The sequence below is a fragment of the Pundamilia nyererei genome, unplaced genomic scaffold (assembly GCF_000239375.1).
Source record: "Pundamilia nyererei isolate P.nyererei 1_Seehausen unplaced genomic scaffold, PunNye1.0 scaffold00378, whole genome shotgun sequence".
NCBI classification, from domain to species: Eukaryota; Metazoa; Chordata; class Actinopteri; order Cichliformes; family Cichlidae; genus Pundamilia; species Pundamilia nyererei.
In genome coordinates, this window is record NW_005187779.1 from 89,832 (window position 1) to 113,961 (window position 24,130).

The window sequence follows — 24,130 nt, forward strand, 5'->3', positions numbered from 1 at the left end:
CATGGTGAGAAAATTAAAGATGACTCACATTAAATGTCAGGCTTAAGAATGTGTGTGTGTTTGAAGCTGTGTTTTCCATTTACCTAATATACTGACGACTGAATCGCTCAATTCAATTTAATTAAATTTTATTTATATAGTGCCAAATCACAACAACAGTCACCTCAAGGCGCTTTATATTGCACAGTAGATCGTACAATAACAAACAACAAGAAAGCTAAGGCAAAATTGATGACTCTTGTGTTTTAAGTGAGCAAAGAAACAGCACCATCTGGTGGCCAGTAAAGGTAACCTAACTAATAAAGCTGTTTCATAATCAAATGAATGAAAGACAATGAGAAATGTTTCCTTGTGCATGCGTTTGAGCAAAGAGAAAGTCTCCACCCACTGCTGAGTGAATAAAATAATTGTTAACGGTGCATGTGAGGCAAATTACTGACAGATAAAGCAGCTGTTGTGTGCGGCTGATGGCAGATCAGTTATATCTGTCATGAAGACTTTTGATTCTAACGTTATTTTTTGCTCTGTTGCTAATGACACAGGGGCAGGCTAAGTGTGCGCTTAACCACCTGCTTCCAAGCTATTTCCTATGACATCCACTGAGCTTTTCTGCCAGACTCTCGCATTACCACCTTAATGCTGTGGTTTCCTCTTTGAAAGATTAGTGCGCTGCTGTTATTATTCCCACTAGACGTCTCACACAGATTTTGCTGCATAACTAGGGCTGTGCAGGAAAATGTTGAGGCTGTTCTCATTCTGTTGACTCACTCGTGCCGCAGTCTGCTTTCCGGAGAGCTCAGACTACACAACATAGGCTAACCACCAGCTTTCAGTGAGAGCTGCTGGACACACTGGCAGCATTAGTGCTGCACAAGCGCTCGTCTTACTGGCATCGCCATAGCTACAGCTACTTGTTTGTTGTACAAGGGAGTGTCCTCTCTAAACCACCTAACTATGGTCTGTGGTCACACCACTTCAAATCACACGCTGCAGAACAATGTACACACAGATGCGCTCTCTCAGACTCACACGAGGACCTTACCACCAGTGGAAACGAGCTTTTTTTCCCCACTCTGGCAATAAATCTAACAAATATTTAAATGGTCCAGAAAACATCTGTATTTTCCAGTTGTCCATTAATTCAGCAATTCATCAAAAAGTCAAAAACACAGTCGATGCAGGGTGTGGTGGGACTGACCCAGTTAAACTTCAGTGTACCCCCTAGAAATCTGACAAAGCCATAACTCAACTTCATGACCGGAGAGCCTGGCATGATTTTTTTATGTGTGTGTGGAGTCCAACTAGGCTTTTTTACTGTGTTGCTGCAGGATTTGACCTGATGGAGTATTTCAACGTGAGAGATATTCTGGGAGCCAGAGATGAAGATGGACAAAGTTCATATGTTCGCCTTGGCACCATGCCTATAGTACAAAACACAGAGTAAGTGACCTGCCCATTATGCTTTAAACAGTTCAGCTTGTTTTTGAGCCCTGTCAATGCACATGAAAGTGGCAAAAATGAAGTCTTTGAAGTCTCCAAAAATTCATCCTTTTAAATCTCAGTTCTGGCTGAAAAGGAAATGTTTCCTGCACAACAACTCCAACAATGAGGAGATTCAAAGCCAAACACAACTAAGACCAACTTGCAATACATTATGACACAATCTCATGTGAAACATCATTACCATGTAGCTATATCAATGACATCTTCTGTATATTAACCTTATGGAGTTAGAGTTGATATGTCGCTATCTGAACACAGCCAAATGAAATGTCAGTAAATGTGATAAACAACCACTAGCCATCTACTTAAGTACTAAAGGCACCAATTTAGTCTTTTTTAGACTTATTCCTGACATCCTGAGATCCATAAAGGGATAAAGGGAAGTCATTTTGAAGGCTCAGAATTGGCCAACCAGGAGAACGTGGATGTCTTCTCCCCATTTGTCAAATGTTTTTGTCTCATTAAGTGTTTTCTGTCTGCACTGTTTTTTTTTATATAGGACGCTACAGTAAAAATAAAATTAGCTAACTCTTAAAGCTAAAAATAAATACACCTTAACTAGTATTCTGCTTTGATGGCGCAAATGTCTAAACTAAAGCACCAAAACACAGTTTATGGTGAAGTTTAAACCTTTTTTGTTACTTGTTACTTGGTGGCTAAGCTAGCCTTGTCAATTTTCAGTATTTATGCTAAGCTAACTGTCTGCTACTTGTAGCCATAGAGAGCCTAAAAAATAGGTTTGACTACAGTAACATCCCCCATTGACTTTTGAAGTTCCTTTTGAAGTGTCATGGTGCGCATTTTTACCACCGTGGTGTTTTGAAACAGAAGAACAAGCGCTGGATTTGTGAAAGAATGATTTTGGCTAACAAGGTGTCAATCCCAAATTGTTAACCAGTGAGCATCCTGGCTAATCCTATTCTTTGAAAGGTTTTTCCAGTTTTCAAATTTTACAGAATTCTGAGCTTTTCCTTTATAAATATTAATTCAGATGTGAACAGTTTATTTTATTTTGCTGTTTCTATAAATACACAGGCAACAGTTTGAATATAAGAAGTCAGTGTAAAACTGCTAAGAAGAGCAGAAAGAGTAGCTACAAACACACTGGTTGCTAGGTAAAACACTGGGACTGTGTTTAACCTTATACATTAATATTTCAACTGCTGTACAGCCAATGCAACTGTTGGTTTACCACATCCACTAAAAAGAGAAAAATAAAGCAGTAATAATAATGTACTTTTATTCCACAGAGATGTGTTTCGTCAAGGGCTGCCAGACGAATATGCCTTTGTGACCACATTTAAATTCAGGAAAACCTCGAGGCGTGAAGACTGGTACCTCTGGCAGATTTTTGACAAATATGGAATTCCACAGGTGAGTGAGCCAAATGTAAATAGTGACAAATGTGGCTGTCTCTGCATGTGGCCCAACTTGGAGAATTACATCATCGAATGGGCTCACCTCGCTGACTTCTCTTTTTCATTCCAATATTGTATTTATTTTTGTACATTCATTACTTCCCCCTATGGAAAACAAGCTCCTTTATGTTTCAGTTCACATCCCTGTGCTTCTGACCTGTCAGGTGTCCATCCGTCTAGACGGTGAGAACAAGGCAGTGGAGTACAACGCTGTGGGCCTTACAAAAGATGCTGTGAGGGCTGTGTTCAAAAACCCTGAAGTCGACAACCTGTTTGACCGCAACTGGCACAAGATTGCCCTCAGTGTGGAGTCCAAGTCTGTGTCTCTGTACTTGGATTGCAAGCACATCCAGACGCTGCCGATAGAAGACAGAGAGGACATTGATATCCAGGGGAAGACAGTGATTGGGAAAAGGCTGTATGACAGTGTGCCAATTGATGTGAGTCTTTACCTCCATTTTGGCAACAGTGTGATTCATGTCAGTCAAGGTTATTTTTCTGCAGTTGACCTGTTGTTAATCTGTGTACATACAGTTTGACCTCCAGAGAATGATGATTTACTGCGATTCCAAGCATGCCGAGCTGGAAACCTGCTGTGATCTACCTAATGGGCCTGTAAGTATTACAGGCCAACAGGCCCAGAGTCTGGGTCTTTGCAGTGAAAGCGAAACGCGTCTTTCAGATGCTGCTGCTAAGCCGTGGAGGTTCCTGGTTGCATAGAAATATACATCTACCACAAGATGGGATGCTTTGTGTTTAAAGGAAAGGTTACATCCAAATAATTAAGTTTGCATGAGTGTGTGCCCCCCCCAGCTCAGTTGTAGCTTGAACAGCTAAGCTACTTTGAATAATCAGTGTAGCTTTGTTACTTTGTAACTCTGTACAATACAGCTTTTTCAAACAGCTTTAGAGGAGCAGTTTGACACTCATACACATTTAAGATGAAGTGAAAAAAAAATCCAGATATTTTCCACTTGCTCCTTTGAAATATGATAGAAACAGAAGCAAGCAGTTACTTGCCAATGTGACTAATCAGACCTCCACACGGTGGTATTTATTAGCTGATTAATGGAGTTGACACATTACTTAAAATTGATTTTGTAATAATACACATTAGTGCCACAATCCTCAGAATAAAAACAGAAGTACAGTGGCTCTTTGCCTAACACAGATATACACTATAACGCTAATGAACTGACCCAGACACATCTACCACAGATTTAAAAAATGATTGTCTTTGAATGGGTGGCTGTAGCTCAGGAGGTAGAGCAGGTCACCTACTGATCGGAAGGTCGGTGGTTCAATCCCTGGCTCCTCTAGTCTGCATGTCAAGTATCCTTGGGCAAGATACTAACCCTAACTTGCTCTCCGATGCATCCATCGGAGTATGAATGTCGTTAGAAAGCACTAAGTGTAGATAAAGTCCTTGTGAGAATGGGTGTGATTGGGTGAATGAGGCATGTTGTATAGAGTGCTTTGAGTACTCCGTGAGAGTAGAAAAGCGTTATATAAGAATCAGTCCATTTACCATTTGAAATCTCACCAGCTTACAACTAGTTAATTTTGCTATCTAGGTAATTAAGACACAACTAAACAGCCTATAGGATCTAGCTGAGTACACATAAGTGAATTGTCATGCTAATGTTTAATTCTTGGACTCCACTAGATTAGCTTTGCATGAATCACAAAAGCTCAAAATAGTTCTTATTTATGTTGGTTGCTGGTGCAGCCCCTCAATTCATCCACTGTCTGAAGCTTTTTCTCATTCATTTTTTTCCCACTTCCTTCTCATTGGTTAACCTTCGGAAACACAAGATTTAAACAGTGTGTGCTTGTGACTCTCTATGACATCATACAGAGCCACTTTTGAAATGAAATGTTTCAGAGTTGAGCATCCTGAAGCGTCAGTTTTTAGATCACAGGGATGCCTGCAAACCTTCAAATAGCACTAATATAAACCCAGGAGTGGCACTGATCATCATCAGCTCATCATAAAGGTATAGACCATATAGGTATCATTTCTTCTAAAGCAGGAGCTACTTTAAAAGTTAAAAGTGTGGGTCTGAATAGTTTTAGCCTTAATCAGAGATGCCTGTCTCTTCTATCACAGCATCATGATCCAGTTTTATCAAAATAAATTGCTTCATTTCAGTGCCCTAAGACGGTTGTGACAGAGGCTCCCCCTTACAAGATCCCTACGCCAACACCTACCAGTGCTGAGCAACAACGAGGCCCTCAAGTGAACTGCTCCTGCCCTGCTGGAGAAAAGGTAAAGCCCCGCTGATTTTACCACGCCTAATCCCTCTCTATTATTTCCACGGATGAGTGGGAATCCTTTCTTCAGTGGCTTTCAAAAGACGACTGTGTTTTCATTTCTCACAGGGTCGCATGGGTGCACCCGGTGTTGCAGGTCCTAAGGGTGAAAAGGTCATCTACCACTGCCTTTCAGTTCTATAGTGTTTGTGATAAAGGATTACACTTTCATTATAGTTGTTCGGCTTTATTTTTATTGTGTGAACCTGCCTACTTTTTTCAGGGTGACACTGGCCCTAAGGGTGCTATCGGACCACCTGGACTCAAAGGAGAAAAAGGACAAAGTGTATGAAAACTTAAAAATGTCCACAGTCACATCTTTTTACTTTTAAGATAGCTTCAAACCTTTTGGAGTACAGTGAGGGAAATGATTACTATGCTGAATTTGTAAGATTGCTCACTTTCAAAGAAGGAAAGAGTCATGATTTTTATGTAAACACATTACATAAATGTTATAAAATGATTTCACTGAGTAAAAATAAGCATTTGATCTCTAACCAAAACATAATTTAGTATTTGGTGGAGAAGTGTTGTTGGCAAGCAAGCATTAAGATGTTTCCTGTAGTTGGTCTCCAGGTTTGCACACATCTCAGGAGGGATTTGAACCCATTTCTCTTTACAGAAACTCTCAAAATCATTTAGGTTTCTTGGATACCACTTTGCAACTCAAATGTCCCTCCACAAATTTATAAAATTGAGGTCCGGAGAAGGTCTAAGCCACTCCGTGACCTTAATGTGCTTCTTTCATGACCCATCTTCTGTATTCTGGCTGATGGAAGGAGGTTCTCATTCAAGATTCAAGTCTTCCTGTACAGTGCAGTGCAAAAGCATTATGTTGCCACTTGAGTGTTTGACATACTCAGCATTTCTCTTCCTTCAGTTGGGTCGAGTTGTTGCCAAAGAGTTTGAGTTTAGTTTCGTCTGACCACAGCGTTTTCTCCAGAACCTCCTTTTGAATCATTTAAATGTTACCAGTGACTGTTGTCCCAGCCACCGTCTGATCAATAACAAGCTCCTCATGTGTAGTTTTAGGCTGATCCACCACCTTTCTCATGATCATCCTCACCCCATCAGGTAAGATCTTACATAGAGCGTGACGGACAGCTCTGTGGTCTTGCCTGTGTTGGTGAAGAGGTTGGATTGGAAAAAACTGATTGCCACATGGGCACACAGACAAACTTTAGAGGATCAAATACTTATTTCAGCACAAAAATCCTTCATTTCTATGATCGGAGCAAATTTACAAATCCAATAATTATTTCCCCCACTGTAAATAAACTAGTCTTGGTCACGTCACATGCTATGCTTTCAAGCTTTCTTGCTTTTCTTTCAGCCTCGATAATAATTAATCCTTATTGGTTAATTATTTGCAGGGCAGTATAAACTCTGTCAAAGGTGGCAGAGGTGAGAAGGTAAGTAAACCTGTCCTTCACAACTCTGCATGAGCATCATCTTAACCCAGATACATGTTTGTCTGTGTATTGTGCATATTTTATATGCATGTAGACAAAATGTTCTAATCTGCTCCTTCAGATCTTTTTTATTCAAGTCTTTCTTGCTATCTCGCTTTTTGGCTTTGCCTTTTTTTCTATATGTTTTTTCCTGGGAGTGTCTAGGAACCTGCTCATACATCTCTTATTGTCAGAGTAACAGATGTATGAATTATAGGACAGGTTACCACAGAGGATATGTAGCAGGGAGCCAGTGCAGACGCCCACCCAGTCTGCACAAATCACAGCCTCTGTGCTGCCTTCCAGTGCCAGCCGGGAGTCCCACAATGTAATTTATTCCCTGAAACAAACTTCTCAGTATTCACCTCTCACACTGCACTGAAAGGGACACTTAAAAATGCCCAAGAGATCTAAAAGACGAGAAGTGTTATCCTGGTAGTTTTGAGAACACACCTGTAAATTCTTCTGGATAATACAGGTGCACTACAGGGGGGCAGTGCAGTCAGAGCGACAGCAAAAGTCATTTCATGATACATTTATTTGACTTTTTCTACTTGTTATAGCTGAAAAAAGAAAAACTTGCAGGTTTGATAAAACGCGCATTAAATCGAACTTTAATGCGCCTTGCTGCTTTTTCTGTTTCTTACTGCGCAAGCATCTGTCTTCACTTTCTCCATGGGAAGGCTGCAATTTGCTGCTTTTCGAAACCTGATGCAAACACGTGACGTAAACTGACTTTAAGCTGCGGTTCAAAGTGGCTGAGCTGGTCATCGAGTCTCCCTGAGCACGTGGCGGGGGAGCGAAATCAAAACTGGTTTAATTGCTCCCTGTGCAGCACTCTTCTTATGGATCATGTCTTTTTGCCATGGGGTGCAGCAGAACAGGAGTCCCTTTTGCTGATCTAAAGGACGTGTGCTAATATGATATAAGCCTGAAATAATTAAAGGGCAACCTCCTGTGACTTGTAAAGTGGTTTATGAAGCAGAGGGAAGTCTTGCGGTGGGTGAGACCTCATGGTACCGTGTAATTTAACAGCCATTACTTTTTGCTCAGACGCGGGATTCCTTGGCACAGAAGATGACATCAGTGTACAAACCAAACGTGTGATGCTCTGAGGACAATGGGAAGCCATTGTTCCTTGAGTCTTTGGTCGAATGTGCGACCAAACCATAGCGGGTCTTGGTGAAGCTGTAAGGATATTCTGGCTCCCGAACCTTTACTCAAAAGTGTTTTGTTTGTCTCGGTTTATGTGAGTCTTTGTGTTCTGTGTATAACTTTTAACTTTGTGTGTTACTGTGTGTGCAGTGATAATACATCTCCTGTTCTTTGTGTTTAATTGACTGTCCATCCATCGGGTACTAAACCATGTTCTGTGATACTGCTGGGTTGATTTTTTTGACAGCACGTCACCGCCGCCTGTCCCGGCCCCCCTGCATGCCTTACTGTGACTGAACTATAGACGTTAACGCTTGTTTTGTATTCACAGGGTGATAGAGGCAGCATAGGGTTGACAGGTCCTCCTGGACAAAAAGGAGAGAAGGTGTGAACCTGGAGACCTGGAGTTCTTTTGACTTTTATTTAGAGTTTTAAACGGCGCCAAACTGGTACTGATTGTGTGTTTTCAACCATCTCACAGGGAGTTGGTGGAATCCCAGGCATTGATGGTTTAACTGGAGACAAAGGCGACACAGTAAGAAGCAAACTTATACAGCTATGGTGTTACCTTTATTTTTATACCGTATATCAAAATTTACAGTATTAAATATATATGCATATTTAAAAAAAATAAAAAAGATGTTTAGAAAAAGGCATTTACTGATTTTCTTTCATGAAATAACAGGTGTTCTTAATGGTGTATTTATATTTTATTCATCATATCCAAGTGTCCAAACAAAACAGTTTTTGTTTGGACACTTGGATATGATTTTTTTCACAGTATTTTTTCTCAATACTCATTATATCATCCCTTGTTTATTTTGCCAAACATATTTTCCAACTCTTCTTCCTGTTTTAACTTTATTGTATTTTATTTATCAGATTTTATGAGGATAAAATATAAAAACAAAAGCAGTTGTTTTTTTTATTTTATCCTCATAAAAGCTGATAGATAAATGTTTCACTATTTCTTTCCATTATATTTCAAAAGTAGATGAGGATTCTATGTGACAGCTTTCTGTTTTATTTTGAAATAACGTCTTATTGGCATGTATTTATAACACTATTTGGTAAAACTGTAACAATTATAAATTTTCAAAGAAATCGTCTAACTTTGTGACCTTTGTTTTCTATTCCTTTTCAAAACACAGACGTTGTGACTGTGCAAATGTTGTTGTTTTTTTCATAATCAGGGTGAAGCAGGACTGGCTGGTGATCCAGGGCTACCAGGTCCAGCTGGACCGAGGGTGGGTGAATGTGGTTTACCAGCTTTTAATCCATTCACGAGCGACTGCACATGCACATGCAGTTTTGAAAAGGTCTCAAATAAATTTCAGGCCATATAAAAAAGGAAAAAACTTAAGCTATTCTGGTTTTGGCATCAATCTCAGAGAGGCACTTGTTCTGTTAAGTGAGTGTACATAAGTTTTTTTGAACAATTTCCTCTCAAGCTGAGAGTTTGGGTGACTTTCTCTTGGATGAAGCTGCAGCATCTGGTGAGGGAGTCAGGCAGATGGGAGTATGGGTGCGGGCTCAAGCTGGGCCACTGGCCTGTGACAGACTGCCCAAGACTGAAGCGAACGAGCATCACTGCACAGGATATACGAGATTATTAAAAAAACAGTGAACACCTCCTAGGACTGGCTCAGTTCATAAATAAACATTTTTACTGCTGCTTCATAGCTTTACGAACTTTGAGGCTGGACTATATATTTTGTTATTATCAGGCTGCTCTACAGTGTTGGGAATACATTACTAATGAGAGTAACGTATTGTGAATACTTTGGATTACTTAATATATTATCATGCTTTTTTTACAACTACATGAATGTACTCTAATGTTACTCACCATGCCAATAGCAACTAGATTTTTAAATCTTAATATAAAATGAGTAACAGTAGAGTGGGCATTAGGTAAGGCTGCACTTTTAGCAGCGATCTCGTATAGAAAACTATTCAGCGCGTATATAAAACAGGTCCCTTTACTCTGAACCGTAGTAAAGGGACCTCTGGCTAATACGTCGGTTCCATGTCGGGCTCGTAGCTGAAAACTAGCTTTACTTTGTTGTCTGGGTCAACTTTGCTAGCAAGAGACAGAGAGAGGCTTTGAAAGGCTGCTCCAACAGAACTTATTGTGTCGGAGGAAAACACAAACACAGTGTACAGTCGAGTCTTAATAACTTACAACAGCTGCGTCCATGAGGCTACATTCTTTAGGGCTATGCCTGTAACACTCTGCCTATTGCCTTCATATTAAATTATTCTTTGAATAATAATTTTTAAAAATATTTCTTCACGTCATTATGCGGGCTGCAGGTAGAGGTGACATGGGCTGCGAAATTGAGACACGGGCATTAGAGCCTCTTAATGTGTGTTTTGTTTGGGTTTCCACCGCTGTCGAATTACCAAAAATAGAGCGCGTAATCCATTTATTTCAAGAACGAAGCTGTATTCTGAATACCACCTTTTTAAACAGTAATTGTAACAGAATACAGTTACTCGTATTTTGTATTTTACAGTATTCTGTTACTCCCCAACACTGCTACTCTAAAAGTTCAGTGCACAGCATCCAGTTTATCCAAGATGTCACAGTGAGAGAAATCATACTAGTTTCTGTTCATTGACTTCCTGTTAAGTCCAGTATTAGATTTAAAGGTCTTTACTTACATACAAAGTTCTGAATGAGGGTCCCATAATAGCTCAAGGACCTCATAGTATCATATTATCCCAGCAGAGCACTTTGTCTGTGGGATTACGTGCAGGTCCCAGAGATCTCAAAAGTAAGCAGAGCTATCAGGCTCCTCTGTGGAGCCAGCTTTCAGTTCAGGAGACAGACGCTCTGTCTTCTATTAAGATTTGGCTTCAAACCTTCCTTTCTGATAAAGCTTATCATTAGAGCTTTATCAAAAATGAAGGAAGAAGGTTTGACCCTGAACCATCTGTTCGTTATGGTAATATAGGCTCAGTTTGCCTGGGGACTCCAGCGTGCTGAGCACTTTATTATTTTTTATTGTTTGTTGTTTCTCAGGAAGAAACTTGTGCCTGAGGTTGCTTCCATTTAAATGGACTTCTTCCTTCCTACTGTCACTAATTGCTTCCTCATAGGAGATCATCTGATCATTGAGGTTCTCTCTCTAATTTTGCGAAGGTCTTTCAAGGTTTGATCATGTCACAACATCAACAAAGTTGCTCATTGTAGATGGGTAGCTTGTGGACAGAAGGTCATAAGTCAACATTTAAGGGTTTCTTGGGATAATTTTTATCACTGACAGAAGCTATTTTCTATCTTTTGGAGTTTCAGCCGACCCCAGCGAGCCTCAGTATGCTCGAGTCAGAAATAGTGATGCTTTGGTGGAAGTCAGTAACTTTTATTAATACAAGTATTTGTTTTGTTTATTTCACAGGGTCTTCAAGGGGATGCTGGAATTCCTGGTGCACCAGGGCCAAAAGGTGTCACTGTAAGTATAATCCGAATTAACTTCCACCAAATGATGGTCTGATTTGATGGCAGTATATAGAAATTTATTTCTATAAAAATAATTATGTTGCTTTGGTTTGTTATAGGGTGACTCGGGTACAAAAGGTGAAACGGGAACACCGGGAACCAGGGTAAGTCGTATTAAAACCACTTCGGCTTAGGCTTATGGAGAGGTTGCATTGTATCCACATGCTACAACAAACACAGTTTCAGAAACGAAAAGATTTTACCTTTCACATCTTTCAAAGTGTATTAAATACACTTTAATGACAATTAAAGTTTTCCATTTGGGTAAACTAAATTTGTGAAAATTCCATATAAAGAGGTAGACGTGAACCTGACCAGGTTACCGGCAACCTGATAGAGTTTAAACAGTTGCTTCACTCTTCACATATTCCTGCTTGGGGGCCTCCTGCTACAGCCACTAATCGCTTGGCCACACAGTTCCGCTGCAGCAGATACGAGCGACATCTTTAAAACAGTTGTTGCTGAAGGTCACGAGAGAGTTAGTTCATTTGCTTTCCCAGCATGTCCTGGGATTTGGGCCACGTTTCTAGGTTGAACCTGCGCAGAACACCAGCTCATACTGCAAATCCTGATAACGGGCTTAACTTTTCAGAAAGAGACTTTTCTTCTCAGAGGAACTGAGAACTGAGAGGCGTAATTGTGCAAACAGATGTGGTTTCCTTGATTTACTCTCCACACTTCCTGTCTGGAATTCTGTGGGGGCGTTACAGGATATAATGCACTTCATTCAGGCTCGCTGAAGCTTTGTTGATGTCTTAAGTTTTCTAGGAGCTGTTTGCCATCACACTGAATGTCATTTAGGCTTTTAATAATTCAGTGAAAGGTTATTTCCCTGAATCAACAGTTGTTTTCAGCTATTTAATGCTGCTTCGTGTTGAGTTGTTTTTGTACTCAGTGTTTCTTGTTCAGAGGTCAGCTTCAACTTCAAGCTAAACGTCTTTAACGTGGTTCGAATAAAGAACTGTGCATCAAATCAGTCCACTGATCACTCTGCCGTATGTCATGGGGATGAGTAGCAGGTTCTAAGCACATATAGGCCCATTCAGACAAACTGATGCCCCTTTTAGAGCTGTCCATCAGCTGTTCAGTCAGACAGTAAGCAATTTCCTGTTGCTGAAAAGTGCTGGCAAAGTCCTTACCTCAGTGAAGCGATAAAGGGAATAGGTGGTTTGGAGGAGACACACAGGACTGATTTAAAGTTGTGCTTGCTGACTGAAAAAGCTGTTCTTTATTAAGCACGTCCGTACTAACCACGACTGTGGTTGGTCAGATTCAAACCAAAGCCACTATGTCGAGATATCTAGGAGGCCCGGAGGACATGTTAATAACAAGTCTTATACTTGGTGATGGTGGAGGAACCTGATGGTAGTGTAGACCTTTTATTGAAGGTATTCCTTGATATTGTATATTGCAAGTGAAGAACTTTTTGTATAGGAAGTACTGGATGTAATTTATTATGCAAGTAAATTTGATATTATTAAGCAAAACACATTTTCATGTGTAAGTCAGCATTAACTTGTGTGAAACTGTCCCCAGTATTGTGGCATTTAGCTACAAGAGCTATTGTTCTTTTGTCCTATTATGATTTTATGCTATTATGTTTTTTGTTTCTTATTTCCTTCTTTATTCATTACGCGAAGGTTCTTTTATCTTGGGTTTTGAAGTTTGCCTACATTTTAAAAGAGAAAATGTAATTTTCCCATTTCAGGGTGAGCCAGGTCTTGATGGATTAACTGGAAAGCCTGGCTTTCCTGGGAAGGATGTAAGTGTTGATTTTTGATGGCGACATCAGTCGGTGACACATTTGGTCCGTCACCTTTGTATTAAAAGGTTTTTGTTGCTTATGGTTTTTTTTCTTTTATTGATTAGGGTTTGAGAGGTCTGACTGGAGTACCTGGGCCCAACGGGGTTAAAGGTGACAAGGTACGCCCACCCACTTACCTTTATTGTATTTGGAACACTGTTCACCTGATTACAAGTTGATGATACTGTTGTGTAATGTTGTTAAGTGCTGCTGACATGAGTTCTTTCAAAGACTTATCAAAAGCTTCCCAAGCTACCGTCTGCTCTCTCCAGACATTCCTCAGTCTCCTCTGTGCACCATCAAAGTCTGTCCCCTCATTTGTCTGAGAAACTAAAACGCAGTTCATTTGTCTGTCTGTAATTACCAACTTTGATGATTCCTCCAGTGGAACGCACATGCTTCTACCACACCCAGCTGCACACACACTAATGCACACACAAGCACAAAGAGCTGCCGTGGTTCTTTACCCACAAGTTTCACTTTCTTTTAGCCTGCAGTAAGCATCCGCACAGCTCATCTCATAAATTATGGTTGTCGCTGTGCCGTCATCATATCCCTTAAGGGACTTTGCCCTGAGAGCCTCTTGATTCTAATGATGGGTTTGTCCTTGTTGTGTGACCTATGTCACAGGGGGAGAGAGGTCTTCCCGGATTACCTGGGGATGCGGTAAGTGCCAAAAATACACCAAAGGTACATAAGAATTATACTCTTAAGGATTATAGGTTTGTGTCATGATGAAGATAGCAGGGTTACAGCAGCATGCGTTTAAACCTCACATGTTGCATTTTAACTATTTTTTAATGATTATTGCTATAGACAGAGCAGATCATCAAAGAGTGATCGTCGTGTTTTTAACTGAAGTGTATAAAAAGACAGGAAGCGAGATCACTGTGTCTGTTAGTGAAGTGCAGGACTTTAGCTGAAACTTGACAACACTTGTTATTATATCTAAAAATATAGATTATTTCAGTTGATGGGTTAAAAACAGTTTTAACATCTCTTAATGGGATGAAGAAAATGAGCTTAATAATGACTAATGATGGATATCTTGTTTTCTTTGAGAAAAGAAATTACATCATCACAGTACCTATCAATGAATTTCACAAATCCAAGTGAGGATGTCATTATTTATTCAGTGCTTTAATTTCAGGTACAAACAGAAGGTTTACGGGGTGAGAAGGTGAGCAGTTGTTTAACAGTTTCACTGAAAGCAGATTGTTGCTGCAGCATGAAGATCCAGGCACCAATATAAAAATAACCCTCACAAAATATGCTGTTTATGAATAATTTGGTGTATTTGGTCTCTGGAAAATGTAGCTTTGTGCATGAAAAGTAAGTGAAATATGGCATTTTATGAAAATTGGAATTTTAAAACTAACCAATATTGATATCAGTAAATGGAAATAATGGATTGAAGAGAATATATTAATTTGCTTAATCAAATGCATGATAAACTACCCAACCAAGGATCTCATGTCGGACTCGTGCCTTTATAAGTTTTAAAGTTTAAGCTTGTATTGAAAAGTTTGATGATTCATTTCACTAATTTTTCACTATTACTGTAATAAAACTTGTTTGTTTGACCTGTTTCAGGGTGAGCCTGGACCACAAGGGCCTCCAGGTGCTGAAGGACATCCAGGGCCTCCTGTAAGGATCCTGATTTATTATTTCCTTTCTTCCGCTTTCCTGCTGTTTAACTTTTGATAGTTGCTGTTGTTTGAAAACCCACAATCAGATGCAATGCTCAACAATTTATTAACATGCCAGTTTTGCGGTTTTAATTTTTGGTGATTTATTCCTCAGGGTCCTCCTGGTGAACAAGGTTTACCCGGTAACCCTGGAGAATTTGGCCAGAGGGTAAGAATCTCATTTTGTTGGGAGGGTGTCAGAATATCACCTTACTGTACCGGGGGAGGATCAGTTCACCTGATGATTGTTTTATCTTTGCATCATCTGACTTTCTGTTTCCAGCTCTAACCACAGGACACAGATAGAGCTGTGCCCCATGGTTAGATGTCATGTGAGGAGCAGCGTGTTTCTTTGTTCTTATTACATTGCCAAATTGTATTTTTGGTTTTATGTAACTCAGCAATTTTAAACTAAATTACAGTGGAACTCGGACACATTTTGTTTTTTCACCTTACTTTTGAATATGGCATTGACAGTTTTAGCGACTGAGTGAATACACGTACTTTAAACTCACAGGAAGTGTTTCAGCTTGAAAATGATATTCAGTTCAATTCATTTCAGTTCAAATCTAATTTTTTATGTAGCTCAAAATCACAACAAGTCGTGATGCATTGCTCAGGGGGGGCATCTGATTGTTGCTCTGTGTAGTTGTAGGGTGTTCACCGCGCCTTCAGGTGTCTGTTATGATTTGGTGCAAAATAAATAAAATTGAATTAAACTGAATCTGCTGCAACAGGTTGGGCGTGAGGGAGGGGAGACAACGACAAAAGGGGGGCAATGATGAGGCCTCAGAGGATTAACACCTTCAGGACACAGGCAATCTATCTAGGGTTTGGGTTTGGATCTAGCTAATTCAGGAAGAAACCTCCGGCAGAACCAGGCTCAGGGAGGGGCGGGGCCATGTGCCGCAACCAGTTTGGGTGAGAGAAGGAAGACAGGATAAAGACATGCTGTGGAATAGAGACAGAGATTAATAACAAGTATGATTCAATGCAGAGAGGTCTATTAACACATAGTGAGTGAGAAAGGCGACTGAAGAAAAAACACTCAATGGGAATCCCCCAGCAGACTACACCTGTTGCAGCATAACTAAGGGAGGATTCAAGGTCATCTGACTAAATGCTTTCAGAGGTCTAAGTCATCATCAGTCACGATCCCAATCCTAGCTTTAAACTCAAACCCCAGCCGGATATTTTGGAAAATGAATGAAAAAATGAATTTTTTGCAAAACATACTGAGCAGAATAGCCTCCCTTTTCTTTGATTACTGCTTTGCACACTCTTGGCATTCTCTCGATGAGCTTCATGAGGTCATCACCTCAAATGGTTTTCCAACAGTCTTGAAGGAGTTCTCAGAGATGTTGAGCACTCGTTGGCCCTTTTGCCTTCATTCTGCCTCCATTTCATCCCAAACCATCTTGATTGGGTTTAGGTCAGGTGACTGTAGAGGCCAGGCCATCTGGCACAGCACTCCAGCACTCCCCTCCTTGCTCCAAATAGCCCTTACACAGCCTCAAGTGTGTATATGGCGTCATTGTCCTGTTGAAAAATAAATAATGGTCCGATTAAACGCAAACTGGATGGGATGCATGTCGCTGCAGCATGCTGTGGTAGCCATGCTGGGTCAGTGTGCCTTCAATTTTGTATAAATCCCAACAATGTCACCAGCAAAGCATCCCCACACCATCACACCTCCATGCTTCACGGTGGGAACCATGCATGTAGAGACCATCCGTTCACCTTATCTGCTTCACACAAAGACACGACGGGTGGAACCAGAGATCTCAAACTGGGACTCATCACACCAAAGCGCAGATTTCCATTGATGCAAACAAATCTCTTCTGCTTGTTGCTTTTAATTAATGGTTTCTTAGCAGCTATTTGAGCATAAAGGCCTGATTCACACAGTCTCCTCCGTACAGTTCATGTAGAGATGTGACTGCTACTGGACCTTTGTGTGGCATTTATCTGGGCTCTAATCTAATCTGAGCCTAATTCCGAGGCTGGTGACTCAGATGAATTTATCCCAAACAGCAGAGGTGACTCTTGGGCTTCCTCTCCTGGATCAGTCCTCATGTGAGCCAGTTTCATCATAGCGCTCCATGGTTTTTGCGACTGCACTTGGGGACACATTCAGCGTTTTAGCAATTTTCCAGACAGACTGACCTTCAGTGCTTGAAGTAATGATGGACTGTCGTTTCTCTTTACTTAGCTGATTGGTTCTTGACATAATATGGATTTTAACAGTTGTCAAATAGGGCTGTCAGCTGTGTACCAACCTGACAGAACACAACTGATGGTCCCAGCCCCATTAAGAAGGCAAGATATTCCACAAATGAACCCTTACAAGCCACAGCTGTGAGGTGAAAACCGTTTCAGGTGACTGCATCATGAAGCTCATTGAGAGAAGGTCATGGGTTTGCAGCGCTGTCAACAAAACAAAGGGTGGCTACTTTGAGGAATCTAAAATATAAGACATATTTAGAGTTACTTAATTACGTTTATATATTGCTAGGAAGTAGTAAAAATAAAGACAAATCATTAAACTAGAAGGTGTGTCCAAACTTTACTATAAATCACATACAAATACACTGGTAGTGTACACATATATTCTGATAGAGTAAGGATAGGGTTAAGGTTATGAGCAATGATACATCATGACCAATACTGCATCATTATGATATTCAGTAACATTCACAAATAAACAAACTAACAAACATAAATCAGTAAAAAAATATTTTATGTGATTAATATTACCCTTACCACATTTTGAGAATTTCTTAAAAAGAAATCATTTGCAAAGATTTCATGAGAAAAACTGTAACTTGTATTTTTTGGCTGTTTAGTCCCTAACCTATCATGTTCCAGCTGGATTATTTTGATTTTATATGGAATCAAGAAAGATGCTGTTTATTCTTCATGCTAGTCAGAGCCTATGCTGTAGCTTTTATCAGTGCTCTCTAACAACTCGTCCCATGTGTCTCGTATATTTCTTCCTCTCTCTTTCTCAACACTGGTTCTATTACACAGCAGTTTGTAATTAAAACAGACACAGTAGTTCTACATAATTTGTTCCTCCAAAACATTAACAAAGACATTGACCTCCTCTCCCCTCCCTTCTCTACTGGGAGCAATGAACTTCTTATCAGCAGTATGTGACTTTGTCATTGCTCAGCTGGGTAACACAGTCAAGCCAAACCTTGTCAAAAGACAAACGCTCTACCTCCAAAATATTTATGCTTAAACAGCATTAATAAAACAGCCACACTGGGTTTATGTTTCAGAATATGTTGAAAACATCCCTCCATGTAGCCTTGCTTTTTTTTATGATATCAGTGGAAGTCCTGCTGAAGTACTTTGCAGCTTCATGGGGTACTTTCCAAGAGAGTCATGCAGAAAAACAGACTGTGAGAAGTTTGACCTATTTTTTTTCTTCAGGTTTTGGATTGTTAAACCCACTCTGAAGATTCACAGGGAGACAGTCTGTGTGTGTGTGTGTGTGTGTGTGTGTGTGTGTGTGTGTGTGTGTGTGTGTGTGGAGGTGAGGGAGTTAAAGCTAGGCTCTGAGCTGTGATAATGGATTGGCCTCCACTATTGCCAGTGCTAATAGAGTTGGCCATATGGTTGAGTAGGTATAGATTGAGCTGCTTTCACCTCCACTGCTGAAAAGCAGTCATCAGTTGTCTGGTTTCAGTGCTGCTGAGTCCTGTTTCTTCACCTTTATCCTTATATGATCGCTGATTGAAGCCTGGAATGCTGACTGACTATCTTAAAGGACTGAAGAGGATTACGTCAACAAACTTCTTAAGAAAAATCTGGCAGCATGTAGTTTTATGTGAAAGCAAGAGAAATAACAGCAATCATCACAAAAGGCTTTTAAAAAAAAAAAAGATTAAAACAGTAAAGTTTTGTGAAAAATTATTCTACATAGTGAGAATAATGATATTTCATTAATAAATCATGAAGTAAATGTGTGATTTAAGTATAATTTGACCATAGCTTTAATGGGAAAATGTGAGTTGCCCCAAAACTAATGTTTCTCAGTTACACCATCGGTCTTCTTCCACTTATCATCATCAGGGTGTGTGGGGCCTGTTTTAGCTATGACAGGGCAATAGGCGTGGTACACCCTGGATGGTCACTAGTCTAACACATAAAGACAGAGAACCATTCACACTCACATTCACATCTATGAGCAATTTGGAATCACCAATTAACAGAACCACACTAACTGCATGTCTTTGTGCTGGTCAGAGCCTATCTGGAAAGACTCTGACCAGATGGTGGAGTCAAACTCAGGCACTTCTTGCAGTGAGGCCACTACGCCACCGTGCTGCCCTACACATAACAGCTAGAACCCATAACAATTTTACATCTTGGTTTTGTTAATACAAACATACCTTCTAGACAGCGCTGGGGTCATTACCTAGTAAAAGTAATGTATTACACATGTTACTTTTCTTAAAAGTAATGCTGTACGTTACTCATTTACTCCCAGAAAAGGTAATTTGTTACACTCCTTCTTGTTACTCCATAAAATAATCTTAAATAATATTCTTTTATTGTTACATTAATTATTTCTTATTAAATGTAATGTCCATATCTCCTCTGTAGACCTATCCATCATTTTCTTACAAAGTGAAATCAGCTGACTGTATCCCAATGTTTGTTTAAATTGTATTTTTTTCTTTCTGTATGCCTGGCATGCCGATAACTGAAAATCCTGTAGAATGCAGCTAATGACGTAATTGTAACTGGAATGCAATTTCTGAATTTAGTACAGTAATGTGTTAAATTAATCAAATTGTTACATTGTTACATTTAACACGTTACTTTTTACACTTTTTTTACACCCAACATGACTATGAGATTTTACCTATCTACAGCGATATGGCCCAAAGTAAAGTCAGTTCAATTCAATTTTATTTATACAGCGCTAAATGACAACATCAAGGCGCTTTATATTGTAAGGTAGACACTACAATAATACATACAGAGAAAAACCCCCTATGAGCAAGCACTTTGGCGACAGTGGGAAGGAAAAACTCCCTTTTAACAGGAAGAAACCTCCAGCAGAACCAGGCTCAGGGAGGGGCGGGGTCATCTGCCGCGACTGGTTGGGGAGAGAGAAGTGAAATGAAAGGCTGTCTACTGGATTAGTGTTGCTCAACCTTCCCACATAAAAGCAGATGGATACACTAATGTTTAAGGAACAGCTTCTCAACTTGTAAAATGAGACCATCAGAGGAGCATAGGCAGAGACGACATCATTGTCATCAGCAGCTTACTGAAGTTTAACCAAAATCTCTGAGCTTTCTATTTTCCCTGTAATATTTACCAAGTTTATCATTTCTAGAAAGCGTCACAAATGAAAGAGGCTCGACTAAAATATTCCCATTTTTATTTCCCAGTTTTATGGTCTGAAAGCTGTTTTCAAGATTGCTGTGTTTGAAGAATAGCTCAGAGTACTGCACTCTGAACTCCAAAGTTTCTAAACCCCTCAGTAGCAAATATAAGCTCACATTTCTCAGATGTTACTAAGACAATTGTGTGCTGATTATTTTATTATTGTTACCATTTGTTCATGTCATTGTTCTATTTATACTGTTATCTTATAGGGAAGGAAAGGTGAAGGTGGACTCCCAGGGGTGGATGGCCTTCCTGGACCTGCTGTAAGAACAATTTGGATTTTGCAGCATGCACGAGAGATGTGCAGACCGAATGTATTTACCCATGTGTAAATTCTAGTAAAAATACAGCATTATTATAAAAACAAAGCTACAAAAAGTTGTAATAGTATAAAAGATGAACGTAGCTACAGTGATGGTGTGTGAAGTCCCATTCTGAAGCCCTGAGATGGGTCTGACAATGAGCACATCCTGGAAAAATCTCCTATCTGACACTGACTGAATGACGGAAATGAATGAGCAAATGGACGACTATGTAAATATAAGTACACTTCTAAGCTTTTTTGTAACCACAGCTATCGCCCCCTGGTGGCCCTTTAAAAAGAAATTTTTAGACGTGGACCATCTTCTATACTGTCTGTGAATGCAATACATTTTTTAAACAAATATATATTACTTTACAAAAAATTACTAGAAATGAACTTCCATATTGGTATTTTAATACAGCATTCATATGCTGTATTAAAATACGTGTAAATTTCCCCCATTCTAAATAATCCTGACAAAATGTTGCCTCATTTTGTACAATTTCAATTCCTACTCTATTTTCAACAATTGCAATAATGCAAATATGAAGTAGTGTCTATAAAAAAGTCTTGAGATTAGCATCATTTTGATTTGTTGGTGAGCCATCGCTCTCTGGTGGACAGGACTCGGTGCTGGATGAAACATGTCCATTGAGACTGCCGTACTAACCAAATCTTCTTTTTCAGCCAGTACATATTAACCCTACTTGTATTCATGGATGAGACCAGCCAGCATTACCTCGACCCTAACAGTTACATGTGAGCAGCATAGAGGCTCACAAAAAAGCAGCATCCCACCGGGCTTTCCTTAAATGAGTCCCAAGTTTCTAGCTCATACAGTCTTTAAAAATAACATGGAAAACAAAAATCACAATATGTTGGGAAAAGCATCTTTTGTTTATGTTGCTTTGGAAAAACGTAACACTCATTTTAAGTTGCCATAGCATCATCCTCTATGTAGCTCTGTTTACATTGATGTGTTGTTTATGAACATCTTATGTCAGTGCTTCCTGTAATGCCCCGATGACCTCTCACGGAGAACTGAGGAGGAATAATTTGCTATTTAAATTATGTGGGCTGCTCAATATTTGTTGTGGTCCACAAAGCACAAAATTGCTGCAGTGCTCTCAAAGGTCTCTTCATTGTATGTTTTAATAGAGAGAAAATAAACAGGCTAAATTAAAGCCAACAGGTTATACCAATTAATTTCCCAAATTGCTCCCTGTAGCCAAACAGGCATGTCCCCTGTGTTCAAGCACTAGCCAAGGTTGAATTGGTGGTAAACTGTGCTGCAATACTCCCCTCTAGTGGCTGCTTGGCGCTAATGATTTGAACTTTGCCTTCTGGAAAACCATATGATTAAAATTTAAAATGAATTCAAATTTAGAGATTTAGAGAAAAGAAAACAAGGTCTTGGCACATTGCCCGATCTATTTCATTAAACACCTAAATAACTGTGTATATGATCAAGTCAACTTTTTCCAGACGTTTTAAAAATTATTTTTCAGGGTCCTCAGGGTCCACCTGGACCACCAGGAAACCAAGGAAACACTGGACCTCCTGTAAGTGACTGACATTTAGAAAGGAAAGTCTTTATTTTTGCTCATAAGATTTAGCAGTGAAGGAAGATTTGCTTCAAAACATGATGAGATGCCTTTGTGTTTTTTCTCTCACCGGAAGGGTCTGCCAGGTGAAATTGGATTTCCAGGCAAACAGGGAGAGGCTGGAAAACCTGTGAGTTAACCTTTTGAGGGCTTAAATAAAAACTTCATGCTGGTACTTATAATGCCAAGTGTTTGTTGGTAGTTCCTCTGTGTGTGTCGCCGAACGTCAGCATCTGGTGTCTGATTTTCAAAGGGTATTCCTGGTAAAGATGGCCTGGATGGTGTTCCTGGAAGTGACGGTGCCATGGTGAGTGAAACTTTTAGATTTGCCTACGATGAACAAACGTTAAAGGTGTGCTAATCAAAATGGTTACGGTTAGCTTATTGTTTGTTTCACAATTCCAAACGTTTTTATGTTTTGTTCCTTCTCACTCTGCAGATCAGCCTTGTTTCCAGCAGCAGATTAGACATTTACAGTTAGAAACTTTAGAAACTTGCTAACTGATAAAGCAAATAGCTAATGAGCAGTTTTTGGCATTCAAACTATTAAGTAAGGAAGTAAGTAAAACTTTATTTGTATATCACTTTGCCACAGTGGCAAAAGCTCTGTCTCCTTTGGTTCTCAGCCTTGTATGATGCATGACAAGTAGACCCTGATTACATGACCTAAGAGACCTGCTGGGGACATAGGGATGTAGAAGTTCAATGACGTAGGCAGGTGCTTGTCCATGAAGAGCTCTATAAGTCAGTACCAGAATCTTGAAATGGACTCTGAATTCAATGGGGAGCCAGTGCAGCTGTATGAGCAACAGTGTCACGTGTGATTACTTAGATGTTTCGGTCAGAAGTCTTGCTGCAGCGTTTTGAACAATCTGTAGACGCTCCAAAGAGTTTTTGTTTAAACATGTAAACAGTGAATTACAGCAGTCCAGTCGTGATGAAATGAAAGCATGAATGACAATCTCCAGTTCAGTGAGAGATACAATAGGGCTTAGTTTAGAAATGTTCCTTAAGTGATAAAAACAGGACCAAACCAGAGATTTGACGTGAACATCCAGAGTGAGAGCCAGGTCAAAAATGACCCCTAGGGTCCTGATAGACGATTTCACAAATGTTGCAAGGGGACCAAGAGCATTCATTATCTTAGGCACGTGTCTATCAGGGGCACATACAAGGACAGTCTTTCCTTCTTCAAGTTGGAGGAAGTTGTCAGCCATCCAAACGTTAATGGAATCTAAGCACTCATTCAAAATCTGTAGCTTAGAAACATCTTGGCTTAAAAGAAACTGGATATCGTCTGCGTAGACATGCTGAAGGGGAAGTAGATATGTTAAGAACAATAAAGAACAATAAACTCTGAGTCTATTTGTGAGGAATTTGTGAAAAAATAACAAATCTTGAGAGGTTTTATTTGGTAAATACTTGTGCCAACACAAAAAGCTTCAGAGAAATACCAATGTTGCTTTTTGTCCGCTAGAATTGAAAACTAGACAACTCTTTGCTAACATGTTAGTAATTTCATCTACGTAAGGCCAGACATGAATAATAGTCTTAATGTATGTTAGTCATACTTTTGTGGTGTTCTTCCACGTAATCTCTGAAGAAAAAAAACCTTTACATGTATTCACTGTGACCCCTTAATGTTGGTGAGTCTCTAAGCTACAAGCTAGCAACAAGGAAGGGTTTTGGTTCTCAGGCTTTTACCATTTTACCATTTCTTTCAGGTAATTATGAACCAAGTTTGAGTGTCAGCATAACTAAACCACAGAATATACTGGAAAAAAATCTTGGAGCATATATTCTTAACTGATATAAGTAAAGATAATTTTCCATTTAGCCTTCAGGATATACGCTATATTGACAAAAATATTAGCCCACACTTCAGGTGTTTCCAGTCGCATTGGCACAGGTGTATAAAGTCAAGCCATGCATGCAGTAATGGAGTCTGCCTTTGCAAACATTTGTGAAAGAATATA

General features: G+C 39.7%; 1 protein-coding gene across 1 annotated transcript in view; it reads left to right on the forward strand.

The window, feature by feature from the left end:
- Positions 1-24,130, forward strand: part of col22a1 (collagen, type XXII, alpha 1) — a 68,784-nt gene that overhangs the window by 13,616 nt on the left and 31,038 nt on the right. Inside the window, exons 6-28 of the mRNA XM_013915847.1 lie at positions 1,329-1,440; positions 2,754-2,877; positions 3,086-3,361; positions 3,456-3,536; positions 5,074-5,190; positions 5,304-5,348; positions 5,458-5,520; positions 6,608-6,646; positions 8,172-8,225; positions 8,322-8,375; positions 9,034-9,087; positions 11,245-11,298; positions 11,405-11,449; positions 13,054-13,107; positions 13,215-13,268; positions 13,780-13,815; positions 14,300-14,329; positions 14,743-14,796; positions 14,953-15,006; positions 20,456-20,509; positions 22,059-22,112; positions 22,231-22,284; positions 22,408-22,461. Coding sequence (XP_013771301.1) covers positions 1,329-1,440; positions 2,754-2,877; positions 3,086-3,361; positions 3,456-3,536; positions 5,074-5,190; positions 5,304-5,348; positions 5,458-5,520; positions 6,608-6,646; positions 8,172-8,225; positions 8,322-8,375; positions 9,034-9,087; positions 11,245-11,298; positions 11,405-11,449; positions 13,054-13,107; positions 13,215-13,268; positions 13,780-13,815; positions 14,300-14,329; positions 14,743-14,796; positions 14,953-15,006; positions 20,456-20,509; positions 22,059-22,112; positions 22,231-22,284; positions 22,408-22,461 — 1,616 coding nt within the window. The remainder of the gene's footprint in view (positions 1-1,328; positions 1,441-2,753; positions 2,878-3,085; positions 3,362-3,455; positions 3,537-5,073; positions 5,191-5,303; positions 5,349-5,457; positions 5,521-6,607; positions 6,647-8,171; positions 8,226-8,321; positions 8,376-9,033; positions 9,088-11,244; positions 11,299-11,404; positions 11,450-13,053; positions 13,108-13,214; positions 13,269-13,779; positions 13,816-14,299; positions 14,330-14,742; positions 14,797-14,952; positions 15,007-20,455; positions 20,510-22,058; positions 22,113-22,230; positions 22,285-22,407; positions 22,462-24,130) is intronic.